The following is a 20,337-nucleotide window of genomic DNA, read 5'->3' on the forward strand; positions in this document are numbered from 1 at the left end:
TTAAGGTATCTCTGGCAAACCTCCAAATGCTACATCATTCAACTCATGGGAGACAGGCACCTCTGAACTTGTATAGTCTTTCTCTCACCTCAGACATCAGAAGTACAAAAATATCAAAGTAATCCAGGTAAGATTCAAAACCCAATTCATGCACTCAAAGTACATTTATTCAACACCTGTGAGTTGTCAGGCACTAATCTAGGAACGTGGAATATAAACATGAGAAAGACTAATTCACTCTGAAAGATGGCAGTGTATCCATCCATTATTTCCCTTAATCGTGCCCAAACATTCAAGGCTCCCTGGCAAGAAGTTCTAGTGTCTCACTGGCACCAAGTAAGTGTCCTTTCCCACTTCTGTGCCTCTGATCATGGTGTGCCTACCTGGAACACTCTCGCTCTACTTCACCTACCCAAATCCTCACTTCCTTCAAAGTCAGCTTTAGTCCCTCTCCTTCTGGAAACCTTGATCACCATCTCATCCCAAAGTACTGTCTTACCGCTGAACTAACAATTATGGTGAGTAGCATCATTAGTTTATTTAGAAATTTACCGTCCTCTGACACTTTTATTTATTCAACAAATCCTGAATACCAACTATGCGACGGCACTGTTCTAGGGGCTGCAGAATTGCAGCCAACAGTACTGGTGTTTGCCTCCCCAAAAGAACTCCTAGAAAGAGTTCTTCTCTTATACTGCTTTTTAAAATCTTCCTGTATAGAGTTGGGTTCCTATTCAGTGCTTAATATCTAAGAATTTATCAGCGCCTTGGGCTTCCTTGGGCCAAGCTCAACTCACCCAAATTTAAGTTACATAAACTAATGGGGAACAAAAGCAAACCAAGCCATTTCTAAACGAACTTCCACTTCTTAAAAACCTCAAAAGAACACGGAAGGAAAAGAAAACGGGCTATGAAAGTGCTGCTGAAACAACACATTTTACTCACACTGACAATCCTCTCTCCAAGCCACACAAAAGTGACTTTTTCCTCTCAATCATTACAGCTCAGATCCAAGTGTTTAACAACAGACCTTGGAAAAATTTAAAGCATCCCTCGGTTTCCTAAACAAGTCTTCCTAAAGCTTTATTTCTTCGTGAATAAACCTCCAATGAATCCTGCATATGCCACTTAACAGACTAATCCAATGAGGTTCACTATATGGAACTAGAATTTGAGCTTCGAGCACAAGTGGGGCTCAAAGAGTACTTTAGACGTGATAAATCCAGAGACACTTTTAACATAAACAACAAAAGCCAGGTCCTGCAGAGCCTAGTAGATTCCAAGTTCCCAAAAGAAGGGACTCAAGATAATTTCCTCTAGGAGAGCCGCGAGATTCTGCAAGGCGTGGGAGTTTCTGCAGGAGGTGAAGGAGGTTACAAAATGCATTTGCTAACATATATATATTGCTCTAAAGTGGCTTGTTAGATACCACAGCTGGCACCTATAGCGGGCGAGAGTGAAGCCGGGCTGTGCCATGCGGCGGAGGCTGCCACCTGGGAACTCCCACCATTCCTCGCAGCCGGGTCAGGAGGCGAGACGAGCAAAGCCCAGCTCGGACCCGCACTGGCGTCCCTTGCCCCGTGGGCCGCCCGCCCTCGCCCCGGGGTACCCCGAAAACTCATTCTGCCTGGGTCTCAGAAGTCTCGATCTCTCTACGGACCCAAGAGAGTCGAGAGGGAGAGAGAGAGGTCTCCAGGCGGCTGCCTGGCCCCGGCGCGTTACCCACCTGAGCAGACTGGAGAGGGTATGACTCGAGGAACCGAGGCCGCCGCCGCCGCCGCCGCTGCCGCCCCCAGAGCCGCCACCGCCGCCGCCGCCCCCGAAGCCTGAGGAGAGCCGCTTCCCGGACAGCAGCTTCTCCACGGCCGGGAGGTGCCCGGTGCGGGCCGCTTCCAGCAGCTCCTGCTCCTTCCCCATCCCCAGGGCCACTGCCCGCTGGGGCCCCTTCCCGGGGCCGCAGCCGAGCCTGCTTCGGCTCCCAAACTTTCCGTCTCCGGGCAACGCACCCCCCAAACTGGCCGGGGACACCACCCCCCTCCCCCCGTCGCCCCCCCCACAATCGCGTCACTTCCGGGATCCGGCGTCACGCGTCACCGCGCCCCGTGCCCCGCCCCCTTGCCCACCTATTTGGGCGGGGCTCGGCGGGCAGCGCAGGTGGCCGTGGTCTGCGTCAAGTGGCCCTCACTATGCAGAGATGGGCCTCCAGGGCAAAAGGAAAGCGCCGTGTGGGCACCTGCTGTATAGGTGTAAAGGAATAAACGGAGCCCACCTGTATGCGCCTCACGAGGTGCGCTCCTTCTCCAAAGGTTTGGGAGCCCACAGGACAAGAAATACGGTAATTTATCCAGGCAATAGAGAAACAAAGGGAGAAATACGGTAACGCGCATCTACATTTCCTAGTCCATTCTGTCAGCACGCATAAATTAAATACGTAATGGGTGTGGGGACCTAGTGATACAAAGGTGAATAAAATGCTCTTTACCTCAATGAGAGAAGAGAGGAAAGTTTTTAAATAGAAATATCCCCTGCTCTTCATGCTCTAAATCCCTGAAATGGCTCCTAAAGTGAGACAATCAAAGGAAAGATCTCTCTCCGGTACGATTTGTTTCCTCTTACTTTTGATGAGATTAAACAAACTGACATGAAAAGTAGGGCTTATAAAACCGATCCCGACCTTGAGTACTGGTGAATTTAAAAAATCCTTTCATTGGGTATAAACTATGTGTTTTATTTCTGGTACTAGCACTTTTTCTTGCTCGAAGTAGGCGCTCAACAGTTGTGGAGTGAATAAATGGATTGGATAAATAAATGGATTGTTCAAGCTATACGACTTTTTTTTAAGGTGCTTGAGGAACTGAAGAGAAATGCTGGCAATTCAAACCCGCGCGGTCTCTTAATTTTGTAACTGAACCGTACGAGGCTGAATCCTCGCCTGAAAGTTTACGAGACAGCCACGTCTCACGATGCGAGCGTACCACAGAACTGAGTTTCCTCCCGTCCCCAAACTTTACTCTGAGGAAAACAGATTAAGGAATGAGTTAACTGACATTGCGTTTTTAGAAAGGCAAGAAGGAAAAAGAAGTCCTTCAATAAACAACACGGCGCTCCTTTACAAAAGGTAGTTCTCCAGGATGGAAAATCTAAACTCCGTACCCTCAATTTTCCCTCTACCCACTGCCACCAAACCAGAGTTAAAACGGAACCCTGAAGTCTTCGAAGCGCGCCTCAAATGACCCTCCGAAGAGAGGTAGGGATGATGTCATCGCAGCGCGACAGCAGGAAGTAAGCTCCTGGGCTGCTGTTCCGCGCGCGGTCCCGAGCTCCTGAGAGTGACAGCACCGCGATCTCCTCTCCCTTCTCGCGGCGATGGATAATGCCTGCGAGTCGCCCACTGATAAAAGTGGAGAGACAGGGGAGTCCGATGAGACGGCTGCTGCTCCCGGGGGTCCCGAGGCTACCGACACCGACGGAATCCCGGAGGAAACTGACGGGGACGGAGATGGGGACTTGAAAGAAGCTGCGGCTGAGGAAGGCGAGGTAGGAAGAGATGTGCTGATGAGGCTGGAGTACTCCGAGATTGTGTTACTGGCTACTCGACCAGCTCCCTGGTTGATCCCTCCCAAACTGGTAATTCGAACTCACTGGGACTTCCTCTAGATCTGCAGTCGCGGTGGCTGGTAGCCGGTAGGAAGGAGACAAAACTATGGTGCTGGTTCGGAGACCGAAGGACAGGGTTAATATTTTTAATCCCTGCCCTTAGTTATTGAAGCTACTTCTAAGGAAATTTTAAATAGCCTCTTAGTTTTCCTGATGAAGAAATTGGGATACGATATCGCACTGCGAGTGCAAGAGCTAGAACCTGGGATTCCTAGTGTCCCTTTCACCGCAATGTGATTTCTCTTAGATATTGCTTAAGCATAATTTTGTTATTATAGGCTTCAGAGTCGTTAAAGGGAGACTTTGAGGGAGTTACTGGTTTAGTCACACCCATACCCTCTTGGGACATTTAACTGCTACCAGTGACCTGAGTGTTAATGTCCAAGGGTCTCTAGCTTAAACACACCAAACCCACCAGTTGTGCCACCTCAAAAGCTCAGCAGTGTTGCCTAGCTGAGCATTAGCCAGGGGACCAGAATCTCAACATTCCTGGTTTCCATTTCTAAAGATAGAATCTTAGGGGTCTTAGAGCCATAAGTAAGAGACTTAAAGAGATCATGGGGAAGGACATTGGATTACATAGAAAGAGCCTTTAAGAGCATAAAGTTACATCCAAATATATAAAGAACTTTTAGAAAAAGAGAACATGTGACTAAACTATTTTAAAAAGGAATCTTTAAAACAGATCTCAAAGACAAAAAGATTTGAATAATAGTTAACTTAGTCCAATCAAGAGTTCACTACATACAGAAATTTGCACCCAACAGAAGATAAAATTATTTTTTTGATGCCTCTGAAACACTTTTAAAAATTGATCATATACCAGACCACAAGAAAAAACAAATTCTTAAAAGTAGAAATCAAAATAGGCCACATCCTGTTAGTACAGTGTAGTAAACTTGAAATTAACAACAAAAAACTTCTTCTACCTCCTGCTCTCCCCAAAAAACTAACACCTGGACATTTTAAACTGTTTTCTAAATAGCCCTTGGATTAAAGAAATTAACAGAGAGAATATGTCATATCCAATGGGGTTTGACCAAAACTTTATTTAAAGAAAAATTTGTAGCCTTACATATTTTTATTAACAAGCAGGAGATATTGAAAATAAGCACCCAACTCAAGAAACCAGAAAAATAACAAAATAAATCAGAAGAATGTAGGGATAATGAGTTAATAAGAATAAATGTAAATGTTGATGAATTAATACTTATAAAACATAAATGGAAGAAAAGAGCACTACATGTGGGAGAAGCTCACTTAAATGCTCCAAATTCAAAGAAACACTGTTTTGATGAGAAGATGCCTCCTTTTTAACATTCTTTCCACATGGAATCATCACCAATAAAGAGATTTATAGATTTAGAGGTAGAAATGCTGGCTAAATGGGGAGGACTTTTCTGACATCCCCTCCAAAGAATGAGGTCAGGAGAGTGGGCTCAGGGGAGAGAGGTTTTCATGATCCTTGGCATTTCATTGCATTTGTAACCAGATATTGGAGCTATAATCACAGCTAAACTGGAAGACTTGATTATTTAGCTGTATGTTTGTTTGTTTGTTTTTCCATAACTGGGCTGGAAACTTCTTTGAGATAGTGTATCTTACACTTGATGGTACAGCCAGTGCCTGGAACCAAAAAACTACTGGATAAATGGATTTGTGGTGTTGTAATGAGAATGATGTCTTCTTACCTTGCTCAAGTCTGGAAAGTAGGCCAAATATATAGTAGTGTTTCTTTCATTTTCTCAGCTCAAGAGTCAGGACATCTCAGATTTAACAGCAGTTGAAAGGGAAGACTCATCATTACTTACTCCTGCAGCCAAAAAACTAAAAATAGATACTAAAGAAAAGAAAGAAAAGAAGCAGAAAGTGGATGAAGATGAAATTCAAAAGATGCAGTAAGTCACTTTCTGATCTTTTCCCATTGCAAGTCTCTAACTTGACCACACAAAGTTAATAAATTTTTCTTGACCTTCATTTTTTTTTAACTGAAAAGAAAATAAAGCAATTAATACATCATTATATCACAAAATATAAATAAGTAAAAAGAAAATACCACCACCAAGGTAAACACTTAATATTTTGATGTATATTCTCCAAGATATTTTCTATACATATATACCTATAAATTAAATTAAAATTTTCAAAAATATTAAATACTGTTTGTAACCTTTTTTTTTTTTTCACATTATTTATGGTGAATGTGTTCCATGTCAATAATTATATATCTAGGTCATAATTTTCTTCAAAATGGAAATAGCTTCATTATGTTTTCTGATTATAAAAGTATTTTGACCTCATTACAAATAATTCAGAGAATATAGAAAAATAGAAAATTACCCATAATCCAGCACTCATAGTTTACCTAGGGTATGTATTAGAGTATATACCTTTTCAGATTTTTTTTGTTTGATATGTATTGCTAAATATTTTCATGTCAGTAAATATGCCCATAAATCATCATTTTTAATGGCTGCATTGTATTCCATTACATGGATGAACCATAATTTAAACAATCCCTGCAGCTGTTCTGGTGTTTTGGGTTTTTTTCTTTTGATATTATGATGAATATCTTTGAGCACATCTTTGTATACTTGTCCGTTTGATTCCTAAAATAAACTAGAAGTGTAATTGCTAGTTCAAATAGTATGAATATTTTCAAAGAATTTTCATACATAATTCCAAATTCTTCTCCAAAAAGGTTGTTCCATTTCACTCTACCAGCACATGTTTGTCTTCCCATTCTCATTAATACCATTCTTTTTAATATTTGCCTATCTGGTTTATGAAAAATGTTATCTCATTTAAGTTTATCGTTTTAATTTAATAGTGAAGGTTAATTTTTTCCTCTATTTTGGCCATTTCTCATGTCCTTTGCTCATTTTCTAATACTGATATGGCCATCTTTTTATTTATAATGTTAATGTTGAAAACTACCGGTATGAATATAAATTTATATATTAAATTTTTGCTATAATGTGTAATAAAGTAGCATTATAGTGAGAGAAAGCACAATCTATATGGTATGATACAGTGACCCAATATTGTTGTTTTTGTCCTTAATGAAGAAAGGAACTTATGTTTCACTCATTCTCAGGTTCCTTAAGAGTTGAAATATTTTATCTTCATTCCTCACGATCACTAAGCCTAATACTATTGACTCCATGAAAATGCATTTTTAATTGCCTGAGACTTGATATTATTGACGTAATAATATATCTTAAGCATAATTACCTGAATCTTTGTCTAGAATCCTGGTTTCTTCTTTTTCTGAGGAGCAGCTGAACCGTTATGAAATGTATCGCCGGTCAGCTTTCCCCAAGGCAGCCATTAAAAGGGTAAGGATGACCTATCACACTTCATTTCCATCAGCTATGAAAACTGAACTAGCCTAGATTCAAGATTTATGTCCATTGGCATTTGGAAGTTGGTGGATCATTTAGGGGGAAAAATTAAAATAACATGCCCCTCAATAATCTGATCATTTGTGGTTTTGTATTCCAGGGATAGGGTCTGGACAAACAGGTTCTTATGTACCCGAATCTTTAATCATCTCAGTTTCAGTATTCAACCTTTAGTAAATGCTTTTTCAGTGCAAATCTCTTAAGAGTACTATGTTTCTAAAGCCAATCCTTGACTACCTTAATCACAAGAGTCTTTGTCCTTCTTTCAAGCTGATCCAGTCCATCACTGGCACCTCTGTGTCTCAGAATGTTGTTATTGCTATGTCTGGTATTTCCAAGGTTTTCGTCGGGGAAGTAGTAGAAGAAGGTGAGTGGTGTTGGTATAAATACTGGCTTTATACCATAAGACCTGTGATGGTCTTATTTTCAAGAATATCTATACTGAGGTGCTTAATAAGACACCTGTGGTAGTTTCCATTTACACTAGAAGTTGACCAAGGTGGGAGCCTTGTATTGGGTAGAACATGACCATTATTCCTTGAAAGTTTCCATACTGGGAGGCAAGGAAGCATCTAGGAAAACTCCCTTCCTGATTCCTGACATTAGCCCAGGTAACAGAAACAAACTTTGTATTTTTCTCCAATAGACTTTGCTCATTTCTACTGCCAAAAGTGAAGATACAAGAAAAGCAATCGCTGGTATAGTGAGGAGTTATCCTTGATGTTATGACCCCTAGGAACTACCCCTGTCCTGGGGGTAGAGAGATCCTGGCTGCTGCCCACTGCTAATCTCTAGCTGATTAAATTTTTTTTTAAGCAGAAGATATGTTTTTAACTGTTGCCTATGATAAAGCCTGATGTGGAATATTATACTAAAGCCAACACAATATATTTCATAGCATTCTCTTAAGAAGGGAAAATGTCTTGATTTCTTTCCTTAGCAATAATGAGTTAATAAGGATTATAGGACTCAAGAGGATTGTGATTAATAACCTCTGGTGTGATAATGAAAATTTCTCCTTGCCCTCTGTTTAGCACTGGATGTGTGTGAGAAGTGGGGAGAAATGCCACCACTACAACCCAAACATATGAGGGAGGCTGTTCGGAGGTTAAAGTCGAAGGGGCAAATACCTAACTCGAAGCACAAAAAAATCATCTTCTTCTAGACCAAAGCCTAGAAAGCCCCGGTACTGAAGGAAGTACTGAAGGACAGACTTCAGATTGCATGAGACTTTCTGTACTGGTGCTTTAGAATCTGTCCTCCAAGGATTCCATGATGATTTTAATGTCTTCTCAAAACTCTGATAGTCATCACACCTAGAAGGCATGTAGCCTGTTTTATACTTGCCTTGATTAAATATTTGGACCTCTTAGGGCATCTTGAGGCATTTAATTGTTTCTTGGCCTGCTGGAAGAAGAAAGGTACATACGCCTTAAGCATCTTCTGGACAGGGGAGCTGCTTACAGACAAAACCTTTCCAAGGGAACCTTGACGGTTTCATATTGAAGCCTGAAGTTGCTATGACTTAGGTTGTTTCATACATCTGGGTTTAAGTAGATGAAATGACCAGAAACTTGACTTGTGAAACTCTAACATGAAGGTGTGGTGATAGCAATAGCAGTGGAATAGTTTGTCCCTGTAAACATTTAAGATTCTCCTATGGATGTTGGTGGATGATCATTAAACTGTTTTCTAACTTGTATGTGTATTCATTGTCGTATGTGGTTAGAATGAGGGAAGTTAATTCTTTTTCTGGTGTCAGAATATAACTGGTCTTGGGATTTTTGTGAAAACTTGAGCTCTTCCCATTTTCTCCTAGAGCTATTAAACTTTTATCTCGTAAGAGTACTTAAAGCACTTAAAAACAATATAAAAGCCCATAAACTTCAGATTCCTATAAACAGATATACCACAACCAATACTGTTTAATAAGTTTAATTTGCTTTTTTCATGTGGTTCACAGAACCAGTACACTCAAGGTTTGATTAGATATTGCAACATTAAAATTTCCCAATACTGACCAGTATTCATTCATCAGATACATTCTCATTGTTTTCCTCAAATAGAGGGAATGGAGTGACCTTTTATTGACAGTGATTAGCAGTAATAAGGCTACAGTATTCATTGGCAATCCTCAAGAATTCTTTCCTTCCATTCAGTGTCAGGAAGAAGGGTTTAGAAGGTGTTCTTTTTTGAAGCTTTCCTGAGCATGTCTTAAAGATTCCAATTCTGTTTAGCACCCTCAGTGGGGGAAACAGCTTGGACTTACAAAGTTGGACAAATCTGATTTTTAGTATCTTACATTAAAACTCATGGCTTTAAACATGTACTTAGCCAGTGGAGAAGACACTTAAGTGGGGCATTCCACACAAAGAAATGCTGTTAAGACTCGCGCTATATCTTGACCAAAAAATGAATAAACTAGGGAGGGGGTGGGGGGGAGGAGATGACAAAAACAGACGATCTCTCAGCTCTAACAGGATTTTTTTTTTTTTTTAACAGTTACAGGAACTATATTGTAATTTGAGATATTGGAAAAGGCTGAAACATAAATAACAAGAAAGTTCACAGCTGAAGTCTGGCCACTTAGCAAAATCTCACAGTCTAAGATTATACAAGAATGTTTCAACTTTTCTGTTGTAAGCGATGAGGAAAATAATCCCCATTCAACAATAGCTACTATCCATACCTACCCGGAGGTGAACAGGAATATTCCTATACTAGCAGGAAGTGGGGGAAGCCATAGATCTAGGTGAAAAGATAGTAAATCACACCAGAATCTTGATACACTTAATAATGACCATGGTAAATCGAAAGACAATGACACAGCTTTTGCAGTTCTCAAATAACCAGGTGTTATCCTACTAACTTGTGCTGTAATGTTCAGTTGTTTCCATAGTTTGTTAGTATAATTGATTTTAGAAGTTTAGGCAAGTATTAAATAGGGAGAGAAAAAAAATAAACAAACCCTTAGTGTAAAGATTTGAAGTGGAAAGTTCCCATATCACTATGGCAATACTTCAAACTACTTTCTTTCCACTACCCTCCTGACATAGCCTAAGGAGAATCTAATGTAAATAGGTTAAATGGAAGCATTTAAGTTATGGGGTATGTGAGGGGTGGTGTGGCCCCCTTGTATATTCCATACACAGGAACCACCCCTTTTAGAACCACGAAAAATGGTACCTAAAGGTAGAGGCCCATGGCAAAATCAGGGTCAGATTAAACATACAGCAAAAAGCAGCCATCACAAGAATAGATTCCATGCCTTCTGCCTCAAGTCAAAGAAACTAGGTTAATTATTCCAGTGAGTTGAAAATACAATCTGAGATTGATAACCATCCCTGCAGCTCAGCTAAGAGATTTAAACCAGTCCATATGCACTAAAGCATATCTCCAGTACATTAATGTAAATAGGAAATCTTGACAATCACAGATGATATAGTTGTAAATGTTTCACAGCTGAAATGGTGATGTGCAGTGGCTGAAGTCTTTGAGGGACATTTTCTTGAGGTATTGTTATTTCTTGTTCACAGAATCTTAGAGTTCCAAGGCAGAAATCATAATCAGTCCAAAGGAGTTGACACTACTCTCTTTTCCTTTCATTTTTTTCCTTTACATTTATCTTGAGGACAACCAACCAGTTCATATATCTTCATTATGAAAAAAATCTTCCTTCCCCATTGAATATTAGTATTATTATACAAGATGATTTTTACTAAAATTCCATGGGACAATGACCCCTGCCATAGTTCCTGAGGATTTCAAGACATAATGGCCAAAGCTGCCATATAATGGAAGTTTGAAATTCTAAGGCTCCATTTGTCATATGGACAAGAGCTCCAAAGAGCCCAGAAACCTGAGCTCTGGTTGTTAAAGGGGTTAGTCTTGGTGCTTCCTGGATTTGTTTCTCTTGCCTCCCACCAAGCACAAGTTTAAGGTGAAGGTGTACCAGGCAATGCCTATTAAATATGTTCTTTGCATGGAGGATGCCAGAGGGATATGGTGGTCAGGAAGGAAAGGAAGAGAAGAAAATCTGTATGATTTTAAACCAATTCAGGTGATCCTAAGGTTGAATAATTCCAGTTTCCAGCTATTGGATATTCCTCCTACCCTTCCAAGAATTTTAGAAATGCCAGGCCTGAGAGGGCCAATGATCCATTTTCACCACTCTGCCTTTGAAAGCAGCATTAAGGGGGAGCTTGTGGAGAGGCACAATTACCCTCAGTTGCATTTCACCAAAAGTAGCCCTAGATGTCTATAATTCCCTTTGGGAGGCCCAAATCATACAAGGACTCTTCTTAAACCTTCTGTACCCATGCAGTTTCTGCTAGCACTTCTTGGACAGTGAGCTCCATAAGTTTCTGATTTGCTATGAGAAGTGCTTTCTTTTACCTAAGGCAGCAAGGTAAAACCCCAGAGCTAGTTTCAGGGCCTGGTGAATATGTCCTTCCTCATGACTGGATATTTATTTGACACTATCCTTAGCTTTCATCTTTCCAGAATTGGAGTCAATATTTTAAACATGTATCCTCATCTAAGTACCTTCACCCCGCCACCTCCACACCCCACACCCCTGATAATTTTTGCTGTTCTCTGGACCTTTCCTCCCTTCATATATTTTGTAAATACGGTCTCCAGAAGTGTGCAGATAATTTAAGACATTACCACGGTTGTGTATGAGGTCCCGTTTTCTCTGTTGTCTCCTGGTGTCCTTCTTGATGATGCAGCTGAACTTTTGGCCACAGCGGCACATTCACACCTTCTCCCTCTCGGCAATACTTACATTTCTTTCCTGAGTTCTAACAGAGCTCACTGTCTCGTCAGCTGCTGATATGTCCATAAGTGCATTACTTTACACTTACCTACACCTAATCTCACCTGTCACTTTCCTGAGTGTTTACAGTCTGGCTTGTAGCTCCTTTGCAATTTGGGTTATTTTTTTGTTTTGTTCTGTTTTTTCAAGTCTCTCTGGTTCACCTTTCAATGGCTGGAAGCAGTAACATTTGATTGCACTGTCACATCCTACTTTCAAGTTATTTATAAAAATCTTAAATAAAGTTAAAGCAAGCATCAGCCAGGAAGAAACTTCCCATTAACATTCTCTCCAGAAAGATGTTTATTCTAAGTTGTTTCCTAAGCATGACAAAATGGTCTCATAATCTCATAGTAACTGGTGCTTTTAAAATTGCCTTAGTGAAGAACTTGACAAAAGTTCTTTAAAAGTTTGAACAAATTAGATCTTGTTCCTTCTTGAATGCATGTTTCTTTTTATCCTCAAAAAACTATAACATATAAGTCGGGAATGATTTCCCATAAAGGAAAACCATTTTATTTTTCCTTCAATAGGTCATGTGTGAGTAGGATTTTACTGACACTACTAAATCACTAGTTTACCATTTTGCCATTTCAAGCTGAGTTGGCCGATTAACTTCTGCCTAATCAACAAAGCTTGATGTATATCAACAGAACTGTATGGATAAAGGTAGAACGTTAGGGAAGAATTAGGTAGGAAGGAAAGAAGGGGGAAATCGCTTTTTTATAGGGCAGGGGCAAAACCTAGCTAGGTTGAAGGTTTCTTGTTTTGTCTTTACTTAAGTCAAAATTACATGATTTTTAAAAGCCACAGTGGTAGAGCAGGGTGAGAGGCAAGAGACTGAGATGTCTATGTTACAGTTTAAAACACATTTTCAGCTCCCAAACCACCAAGTGCTAAGGAGTGTGCTGGTACAAAGTTGTAGTGCTTGGAAAGCAGATGTGCCAGGGATTCCAGGGAGACAGAGGAAATAACCTGAGGTGCAGCTATGGAAAAGAGACAGGACTCTAGGCAGACAACAGAGGCTCAGAATCAAGCTGCCCTATTAATCCCCACCACATCATGCCTCCAACCTAGCTCAGAGTGGATGTTTTCTCCTTGATTTAAATTTCAAATAAATACTTGAAATTAAAAAAAAAATTCAAATACTTGAAGTTAAAAGAAAATCAAATAAATTGTGTTATAGAAGGGAAAGGTGATACAACTGAGCCACTACTGTTGTTTACTTTCACCATAGCATCACAGTGATGAAAGCATAAAAGGAAGGAAACTTAACCCAGAAAAATCTGATTGTAATATCAGCCAAGATGATATGAGCTCAGTTCCCTTTCCGAAAAAGGCAGGGTCCTGGTCTCCCTTATTCTTGTGCCTCTCCTGGCTCCCACCTTGCTGGCTAGTCCCTGTTTTACTTTACTACTATGGCCAGAGTTAGGCCAAGACTTTTCAGATCTGCTACAGGAAGCTCTGAGATATAGACTCTTTGGTGGCTCTGTGGGTGACTGAAAAGATGGGTACTTTCCCTTATTCACACAGGTTGTGGAGGAAGCAAATGTCTCTGTCATAAAACCAGGCGGTGAAATGGCCCTATAGTGGAGAAGAATCCACCTAGTATGCAGAGGACGAAAAGGCTATACACAGGCAAGACATGATGCCCAAGCAACACACAAAGCTGTCCTCAATTTCCTCGAATATTATCATGCTTTGCCCTGTCTTCCATCCAAGTTAGAACACTAACACAAAGGACACCACAAGGAGTGAAGTGAGCACTCCTCAGACCCTCTGACATCCTTAGCCAACTTATTCAACACTGGAGGGTGCCTTCTGTCACATAGGTGGTGCTATTGCTGGTGATCTCCACTCTCCTTGGCACAGATGGTTAATCCACTGCTATCAGAGCTCAAAGAGGGGGTTATATTTCCTAATCTCCTGAAGAAGTTTTTCTTTATCCTGGTTGGCATTGGCCAATGCTTGTTTGGTTTCTATAAGTTCCTTTTGTAGGGTAGGCAGTTCTTTCACCTAAGGAACAATAAGCAATTCACAGTTAATGAATAAGGTAGCTACCTTGCAAAAAAAAAAAAAAAACTCTCGGTAAGGGAACAAATTAGAACAATTCGAGCAGAAAAATCCACAAGTTTGGTCGATGATCAAGAGAACCCAACTAGATCTTTTCTAAGAGCCTAATCCCATCTTCAGAGTTCATCAGTTACAGGGACAGCAATAGGTGGAACATGTGATCAGCAACCATTCACCTCTAGCACCTAATTTATATCCTCTATTCAGTACTTCTAGAAGCTGCTGCTAGGTGACAGGAGCCCAAACAAACCAGCTGTGCACAGTAAGCAACTTTTTCAGCCCTCTGAGTTTTACCAGTTTCTGTGATTATAGCTCCTAAAGGTTTATGGGAAAGGTGCTGTTTGGTTAGGTCCTCACCTGCTGTCCAAAAGCCTCCCCTGTAGGCACCAAAAACACCTGTTCTTTTAGGGGCTGTCTCTTCTCACTTTTATGTACTTCAGATGATGGTCTATCATGAGCAGCAGCTGGAAAAAAACCAAAGGTTCTTAATGATAAGCTGCTACCAACATGCAGACAATTCCTAGTTGTTACCTATTCCCTTACAGGAGAAAAAAGGCAGAGAAGCCAGGAGGCTAACAAGCTCAACTCACCACCTATATGGAACACACCATCATCACTTCGCTTCAGCACAACATGCTCCATGGCCAGAGTGATGGGGATAGGGCCTGGAGACGTTGGATAGATGGGGGGGATATCATCCTACAGGAAAGAGGGAAACCACATGATGCCCCCAATCAGCTTAGAGTAACAAGCCATGCTTCTACCATTCAGTCTGAAACTCTTTTATGGCATTGTTTATCCATACTCTTTCAAGATGTAGGAGGCATAACTGAGTCCCTCCCATTCTAGAGATGGTGAAAGAAGGATCAGATAAACTAATGGGATTGCACAATCATGCTTCATGCCAAAGATAAGATTAGGGCTAGAGACAAGGTCTCTTGACTTGAACCCAGGATTTCTTGACAGCAATACATATTTATGTAACTACCATAACGTTGACAAAGAATGCTAATTTGCATTTCCTCACTTGATCCTCAATATCTTTTACAGTGACAAGGCAAGAAGCTAACAGCTGTCACTGCCAGAATTCCTTGCCTAATAAGGTAAAAAACAAAAGTTCCTCTCACCTTTAAGGTGATTCTGGAGTTCAGGAGCTCAATTTGCATGGGAACTACCTCCGGAATCTCCTCATCCTCCAAGAAGGGCCCGAGGCCATTGAGCACCGAAGTGAGCAGTTCAAGGTCACAGCCTTGGAGAAGCAAATGCAGGAAGCCATTCTTTGTGGCCAGTGGGGAATGAACAGCTGCACCAGGCCCCACCTCAAAGCGAAGGCCCACTGCTGGCCTAATGGGGCCAGTCTTCAAAGTTGAGGATTCCTGAAAGCTTGTATCTTTGAGAAGACAGAAGGAAAACATATTAACTAACAGCCAGGGACTGTTAAACACTTTACATGTATTTAATATTTATAACAACTTATGCCAAAAGTATTATCATCAGTCCCATCTTAGAGATGAAGGAACTAAGCACAGAGATTAACATGCCCAAAGTTATACAGCTGTCAGTAGCAAGTACAGAATTCAGGCAGCCTAAATGCAAAGACCATGGGCTTAGCTACTTTGCTATAATGCCCATGGTGGAAGGGACGTTAAGGACCAATAAAAAAACTGGTCTGCTAATGGCCAAGGAAAACCTCTAAAACATAGAACTCTCAACTCTGCTAAATTTGAACGTCTCTTCCTTTCTTCAAGTCTTGGTCTTCTCATATAAAGCCAAGTATCTGATAAAGCCAAGCAGGATCTATGCTAATCTCCTTAAAATTCCATATAAGAATAATCTTAGGTATAGCCAAGGATAGGGAACTTACATACTTACATAACTGCAAATTAGTACAACCATTTTGGAAAACAAATTAGCATTATCTAGTACAGTTAAAGCTAGACCTACTCTAATGACCTAGAAATTATACCTTCAGGAATATAACCCTGGAGAAACTCTCCAATATATATACTAGGAGATAGGTACAAAGATGTTCAAGGCAACACTATTTGAAATACCAAAAAAACTAGAAACAACCAAATGTCTGTTTAGAATGGACTGAAGAAATAAATATAGTAATAGGCACAAGGGATATTTTAGGGGTGATGGTGATGGTTGCACAACTCTGTAAACGTACTAAAATTTATCAAATTGTACATTTACAATGAGTGTATCTCAAAGTATGCAAATTATACCTCAATAAAGCTGTTTTTTAAAAAGCAAAAAGCAGTATATTTATATAATAGAATATTATATAGTAGTGAAAATAAATAAATTATAGCTAACTCAACAACCTGGAAGAATCTGAAGAATATCACATTACTTGAAAGTAGCAAATCATGAAAGAATACAAACTATAATTCTATTTTTAAAAACTGAAAACCTACAAAGGTAAATAATACACTGATATAAACATGTGAAAGAATTGTAAAGTAAAGCAAGAGAATGATAAACACAAAATTCAGGCTCTCATGACTCCCTTTGACGGATGAGAGGCAGAAGAAAGTTCAGGAGAGGGGTTCCCAGGGGCTTCAAAGTTAAAACTATTTATTAAACTAGGTGGTAGGTACTTGAGTTCATTGTACTGTTACTATTTTATACATATATTTTATAAATATTCTTTAGTATCTACTCAATATTTTAAAAGATAATTTTTTTAAATGAAGCAAGTCCAGATTTTTCCTGTCATCATTTAAAGTATAGATGATAATTCACATCAAAGAACTTAATCTGAAAGACAGACGCTCCTTGGTCAGATATAGTTTGATGTTAGCAGCCACACAAATGAGTAAGTGGACATTGTCCTCATGTAAGCTTAAGGAGCATGTGAGAAATGAAGTCTAGTGAATGCAAAATCCCAGAAAGAACTCTGGGAAGCTGCTTGTAAGGAGGAGGCTTCTTCAGTGTTATTCCTCCCCTTAATGGCTACTGGAGAGAAGGGCCAAGGGCTTGGCACTAGGGCAGCTGCCACTGGAACACAGTGAAAGGAGCAAGTGAAGCTATGGTTGCCCCAGATAAATCCCACCAGCTCTCCTGGAGTGGCCGCCATCCTTACCCGGGAATTGTCCATGAAAGAACTGCCAGAGTCCCATGGTGCCCAGCTGCTGGAGGGTCAGTTTCTCTGCTTGTAGGGCCACAGTCAGGTTCTCACCACGTACCTCAATCCCAAAAGACACCTTATTCACCTTCAGAACCACAACTGAGACCTGTAAAAGGAGACTCTCTTAGCTGAGTCCGAAGCTCCCAATCTAGAGCCTACCCTTTGCAGAGAAGAAAGTACAGCAGCTGACCGGGTGAAGATTGAGGTCTTCCCCACTGGGTGAGGCTGAACTGTGCGTCTCTGGTGACCCCTGGCCATAACCATCTACAATAGGGCTCCCTTGAACACCAGCACTGTCTAAGACATTTGGAAGAGATCCTGGTGGAAAAGATTCTGGACCAGACTCTGCATAAGAAAGACAACAAAAGAGTTTGAAAGTCAAAAAATTCTGTTCAAATACAATCTCTAAAAACAATGACAATTATAAAAACAAAACAAAATATTTATGACATTTATGAGAGAATTGAAAATCTGAAGAATGACTAGATAGTTGATTAATTTAAGGAAATTATTCTTAATTTTTAATTTTAATAGTGGTATTTGGTCACATTTTTAAGAAGTGTGTAAATGAAAGCAACTCAAGTATCTATGGATGGATAAACAAAATGTGGTATAAACATACAATGGAATATTATTCAGCATTAAAAAAGGAAGGAAATTCTGACATATGCTATGGGAATGAACCTTAAGGACATTATGTTAAATGAAATAAGCCAGTCACAAAAAGACAAATAGTGTATGCTTCCATTTTTATGAAGTACCTAGAGTGATCAAATTCATAGAGACAGAAAGTAAAATGGAGGTTGACAGGGGCTGGAAGAGGAGAGAAAGAGGAATTATTGTTTAATGGGTACAGAGTTTCATTTTTTCTGAATGAAAAGAGTTCGGAGATAAAATAGTGGTAAAGGTTACACAACTATTTGAATGTACTTAATGCCAGCTGAATTATAGTTAGAAATGGTTAAGATGGTAAATTTTAAGTGTCTTTTACCTTAATTAAAAGTTTGTATTTTCTAGAGACGCATAATGAAAATATTTATGGATAAAATGATATATTTGGGATTTGCTTCAAAATGATATGAGAAAAAGGGACGTAGGCAGAAATATATATGAAACAATAATGGCCAGGAGTTCTTAATATTTGAAGCTAGGTAATGAGTATATGAGGGTTCATTACTTAATTCTGTCTACTTTTATATATATTTGAAGTTTTCCGTAAGTTAAAAATAATAACAAACATGGGTACACACCACCCAGCTTAAGAATCAGTACATTCTATTTTCTTTTCATTTACACACTTGTAAGGGATGATTTTTAGTTTCTATTTCAATAAGCTGAAAGCACCAGTGTAACTTCCAGTGGTAACTGATCTAATTTCTAAGAGTTATTTGTTTTATCTAGTGAAAAAGCTCTTAGCTATTTTCCAACAATAAAATGCATAAGCAAAAAAAAAAAAAAAAAAAAAGACAACAAACATATAAACCATTGATACCTGCCATAAAACGAATCCTATTACCACAGAGCTACATAGCTATAAGACTAGTGCTCTCTTCTTTGGTCTGAGTCTCGTTCTATGATAAAGGTCAAGCACTAACTAGTAACCTAGAAGAAGATGTGGGGGATAAAGCTAGAGCCACAAATCCATTAAAATTTCTTTTTTGGTTAAGAAAATGTCTATTTTATCAAATCTCAGCCCCTTCTACATCCTGCCAGTCTGAATTCAGGCAGCAGAAAGAACCCTTTCTAAACTTCTACAACTCTGCCTGGCTCTGCTTCCACTTACCAGACTCTAAAAGCATCACAAAGCTATCACTGCCATCACTGTCTACTGAAATCCGGTCTTCGGGGCCACTGTTATCCAATGAGACACTATCAAATGACTGCTGAGATACTGTCCTCTTCATGGAGAAAAATCGGAGTCGGGCAGCACTTCCAGTCACTGGGGCTGCCACCCCCTCATCAATCTTGGCCATGGGCTCCCTTTTTGAAAAACAAAAATTACAAATGTGGCTTAGGAAACATTGTTCTATCCCGTTGCAATTCCCATCCCTTTCAGCCCAGTTATTATACACATAAACTCTGATGTCAGCTATTATCTGCTATAAGGAGTCACACCATTTTTCAACAGTTGACCTTTCTGAATGCTCATAATTCCAGCATTTCAAATTGCATAAGCAACTCTCCCATACTGACATTAAGTGTCAAGGTTATTTAAGGTCATCCCGCATAGAGAAGAGACCAACTGCCTACAGCCCCAGTGCTTATGGTGGAACCTGAATTCACCCACATTCATCCACAAGTATTTACTAAATAACTTCTGCATACGAGGCACTGTCCTAGGCACAGGGCAGAGGTGAAGGATGAATAAAGTGATGAATATGACATCCTCTGTCCTCAAAGAATTTATAATCAGGAGAGAGGAGACTCATACATAAATAATATTATATGAGAGTAAGTTACACACACCATAAAAGAGGGAGAAAGAACAAGCCAATGGCTAAGCAATATCAAAGTGGGGAAAGGAATAAGAGAAGGGATCAAGAACAGCTTTATGGAAGGAGGTGGCATTTGGGTTGGTCCTTGAAGGACTATAAAAGAAATAGGGAAAAGGGCATCCTATGGGGAAGAAACAACATAAGTAAAGGCAGGGAGCCAGAAAACGCAAGTACCTTTACAGACTAGCAAACAGTTCAACCCAGCTGGAGCACAGATTTTGTTGGGGAGAACAATGGAAGATAAAGTTAGAAAGACATAACATAGTGAAAAGAAGCCTTTAAAGACCTTTTAATCCTATTCTCCCATTTTACAGATGAAGAAACTGACTCAAGGTCACAGTTAAAGGTGGAATTAAGAAAAACCCAACTCTCCTACCATCTTGCTAATAAGTACTTTTTTCACTTTACCACATGGGTTGCAGCCAGATTACAGAAAACTCTATATAAAAGATTATATATGAAAGTGCTCTGAAAACTGTAAAGTGCGGGGGTTATATGGGAAATCTCTCCTCAGTATTGCTATAAGCTTAAAATTGCTCTAAAAAATAAAGTCTATTAAAAAAACTGTAAAGTGCCAGGTGGACATATCATAATAATTGATTATGCCACACTAAGAAGTTCAAATGAACTCAAGGGGTATAAGAGAAAATGCTGAAAGTTTCAGAGTAGGGAAATAACAAGATCATACCTGTGTTTTAGGACGTTTGACCTGCCTTTTTCAAATAAGCTAGGAAGAAAAGACTTCCAATGAGGAAG

The 20,337-nt window shown here is 39.9% G+C and overlaps 3 protein-coding genes across 12 annotated transcripts in view; 1 reads left to right on the forward strand and 2 right to left on the reverse strand.

The window, feature by feature from the left end:
• ANKS1A (ankyrin repeat and sterile alpha motif domain containing 1A) overlaps positions 1 to 2,029 on the reverse strand; it is a 175,762-nt gene extending 173,733 nt beyond the window's left edge. For all 5 annotated transcript variants that reach the window (XM_006907348.3, XM_015585905.2, XM_006907347.3 and 2 more), the window contains exon 1: positions 1,727 to 2,029. In XM_006907348.3, coding sequence (XP_006907410.1) covers positions 1,727 to 1,917 — 191 coding nt within the window. In that variant the 5' untranslated portion in view covers positions 1,918 to 2,029. The remainder of the gene's footprint in view (positions 1 to 1,726) is intronic.
• A 1,225-nt stretch (positions 2,030 to 3,254) lies between these two features.
• On the forward strand, positions 3,255 to 15,134 carry TAF11 (TATA-box binding protein associated factor 11). Of its 5 annotated transcripts, none has more exons than XM_025043665.1 (5): positions 3,255 to 3,627; positions 5,407 to 5,555; positions 6,908 to 6,995; positions 7,332 to 7,428; positions 15,001 to 15,134. In XM_025043665.1, exons 1-5 carry the CDS (start codon positions 3,367 to 3,369, stop codon positions 15,081 to 15,083), a joined length of 678 nt encoding a protein of 225 aa, XP_024899433.1. In that variant the 5' UTR covers positions 3,255 to 3,366; the 3' UTR covers positions 15,084 to 15,134. The 5 variants fall into 5 exon arrangements, with proteins under 5 accessions (XP_024899433.1, XP_024899434.1, XP_006907415.1 ...); XM_025043666.1 differs by lacking the exon at positions 15,001 to 15,134 and adding an exon at positions 7,708 to 8,085 and having other exon boundaries at positions 3,257 to 3,627; XM_025043664.1 differs by lacking the exon at positions 15,001 to 15,134 and adding an exon at positions 8,096 to 8,761 and having other exon boundaries at positions 3,262 to 3,627.
• UHRF1BP1 (UHRF1 binding protein 1) overlaps positions 8,981 to 20,337 on the reverse strand; it is a 59,399-nt gene continuing 48,042 nt past the window's right edge. Inside the window, exons 15-21 of one of the 2 annotated variants that reach the window (XM_006907349.2) lie at positions 18,870 to 19,066; positions 17,277 to 17,431; positions 17,042 to 17,192; positions 15,078 to 15,340; positions 14,541 to 14,649; positions 14,308 to 14,414; positions 8,981 to 13,893 (exon numbers count right to left, since the gene is read on the reverse strand). In XM_006907349.2, the coding sequence (XP_006907411.1) occupies positions 13,768 to 13,893; positions 14,308 to 14,414; positions 14,541 to 14,649; positions 15,078 to 15,340; positions 17,042 to 17,192; positions 17,277 to 17,431; positions 18,870 to 19,066 (1,108 nt within the window). In that variant the 3' untranslated portion in view covers positions 8,981 to 13,767. The remainder of the gene's footprint in view (positions 13,894 to 14,307; positions 14,415 to 14,540; positions 14,650 to 15,077; positions 15,341 to 17,041; positions 17,193 to 17,276; positions 17,432 to 18,869; positions 19,067 to 20,337) is intronic. The other variant, XM_025043663.1, reaches the window with a different exon arrangement.

Source organism: Pteropus alecto, unplaced genomic scaffold (genome assembly GCF_000325575.1).
Source record: "Pteropus alecto unplaced genomic scaffold, ASM32557v1 scaffold202, whole genome shotgun sequence".
In the NCBI taxonomy this organism is placed as follows: domain Eukaryota; kingdom Metazoa; phylum Chordata; class Mammalia; order Chiroptera; family Pteropodidae; genus Pteropus; species Pteropus alecto.

Coding starts and splice junctions, on each gene's coding strand:
- TAF11 (XM_025043664.1), top strand. CDS start 3,367: ATGGATAATGCCTGCGAGTCGCCCACTGATAAAAGTGGAGAGACAGGG. Junction 5,556..6,907: donor GATGAAATTCAAAAGATGCA/GTAAGTCACTTT, acceptor ATCTTTGTCTAG/AATCCTGGTTTCTTCTTTTT. Junction 6,996..7,331: donor CCAAGGCAGCCATTAAAAGG/GTAAGGATGACC, acceptor CCTTCTTTCAAG/CTGATCCAGTCCATCACTGG.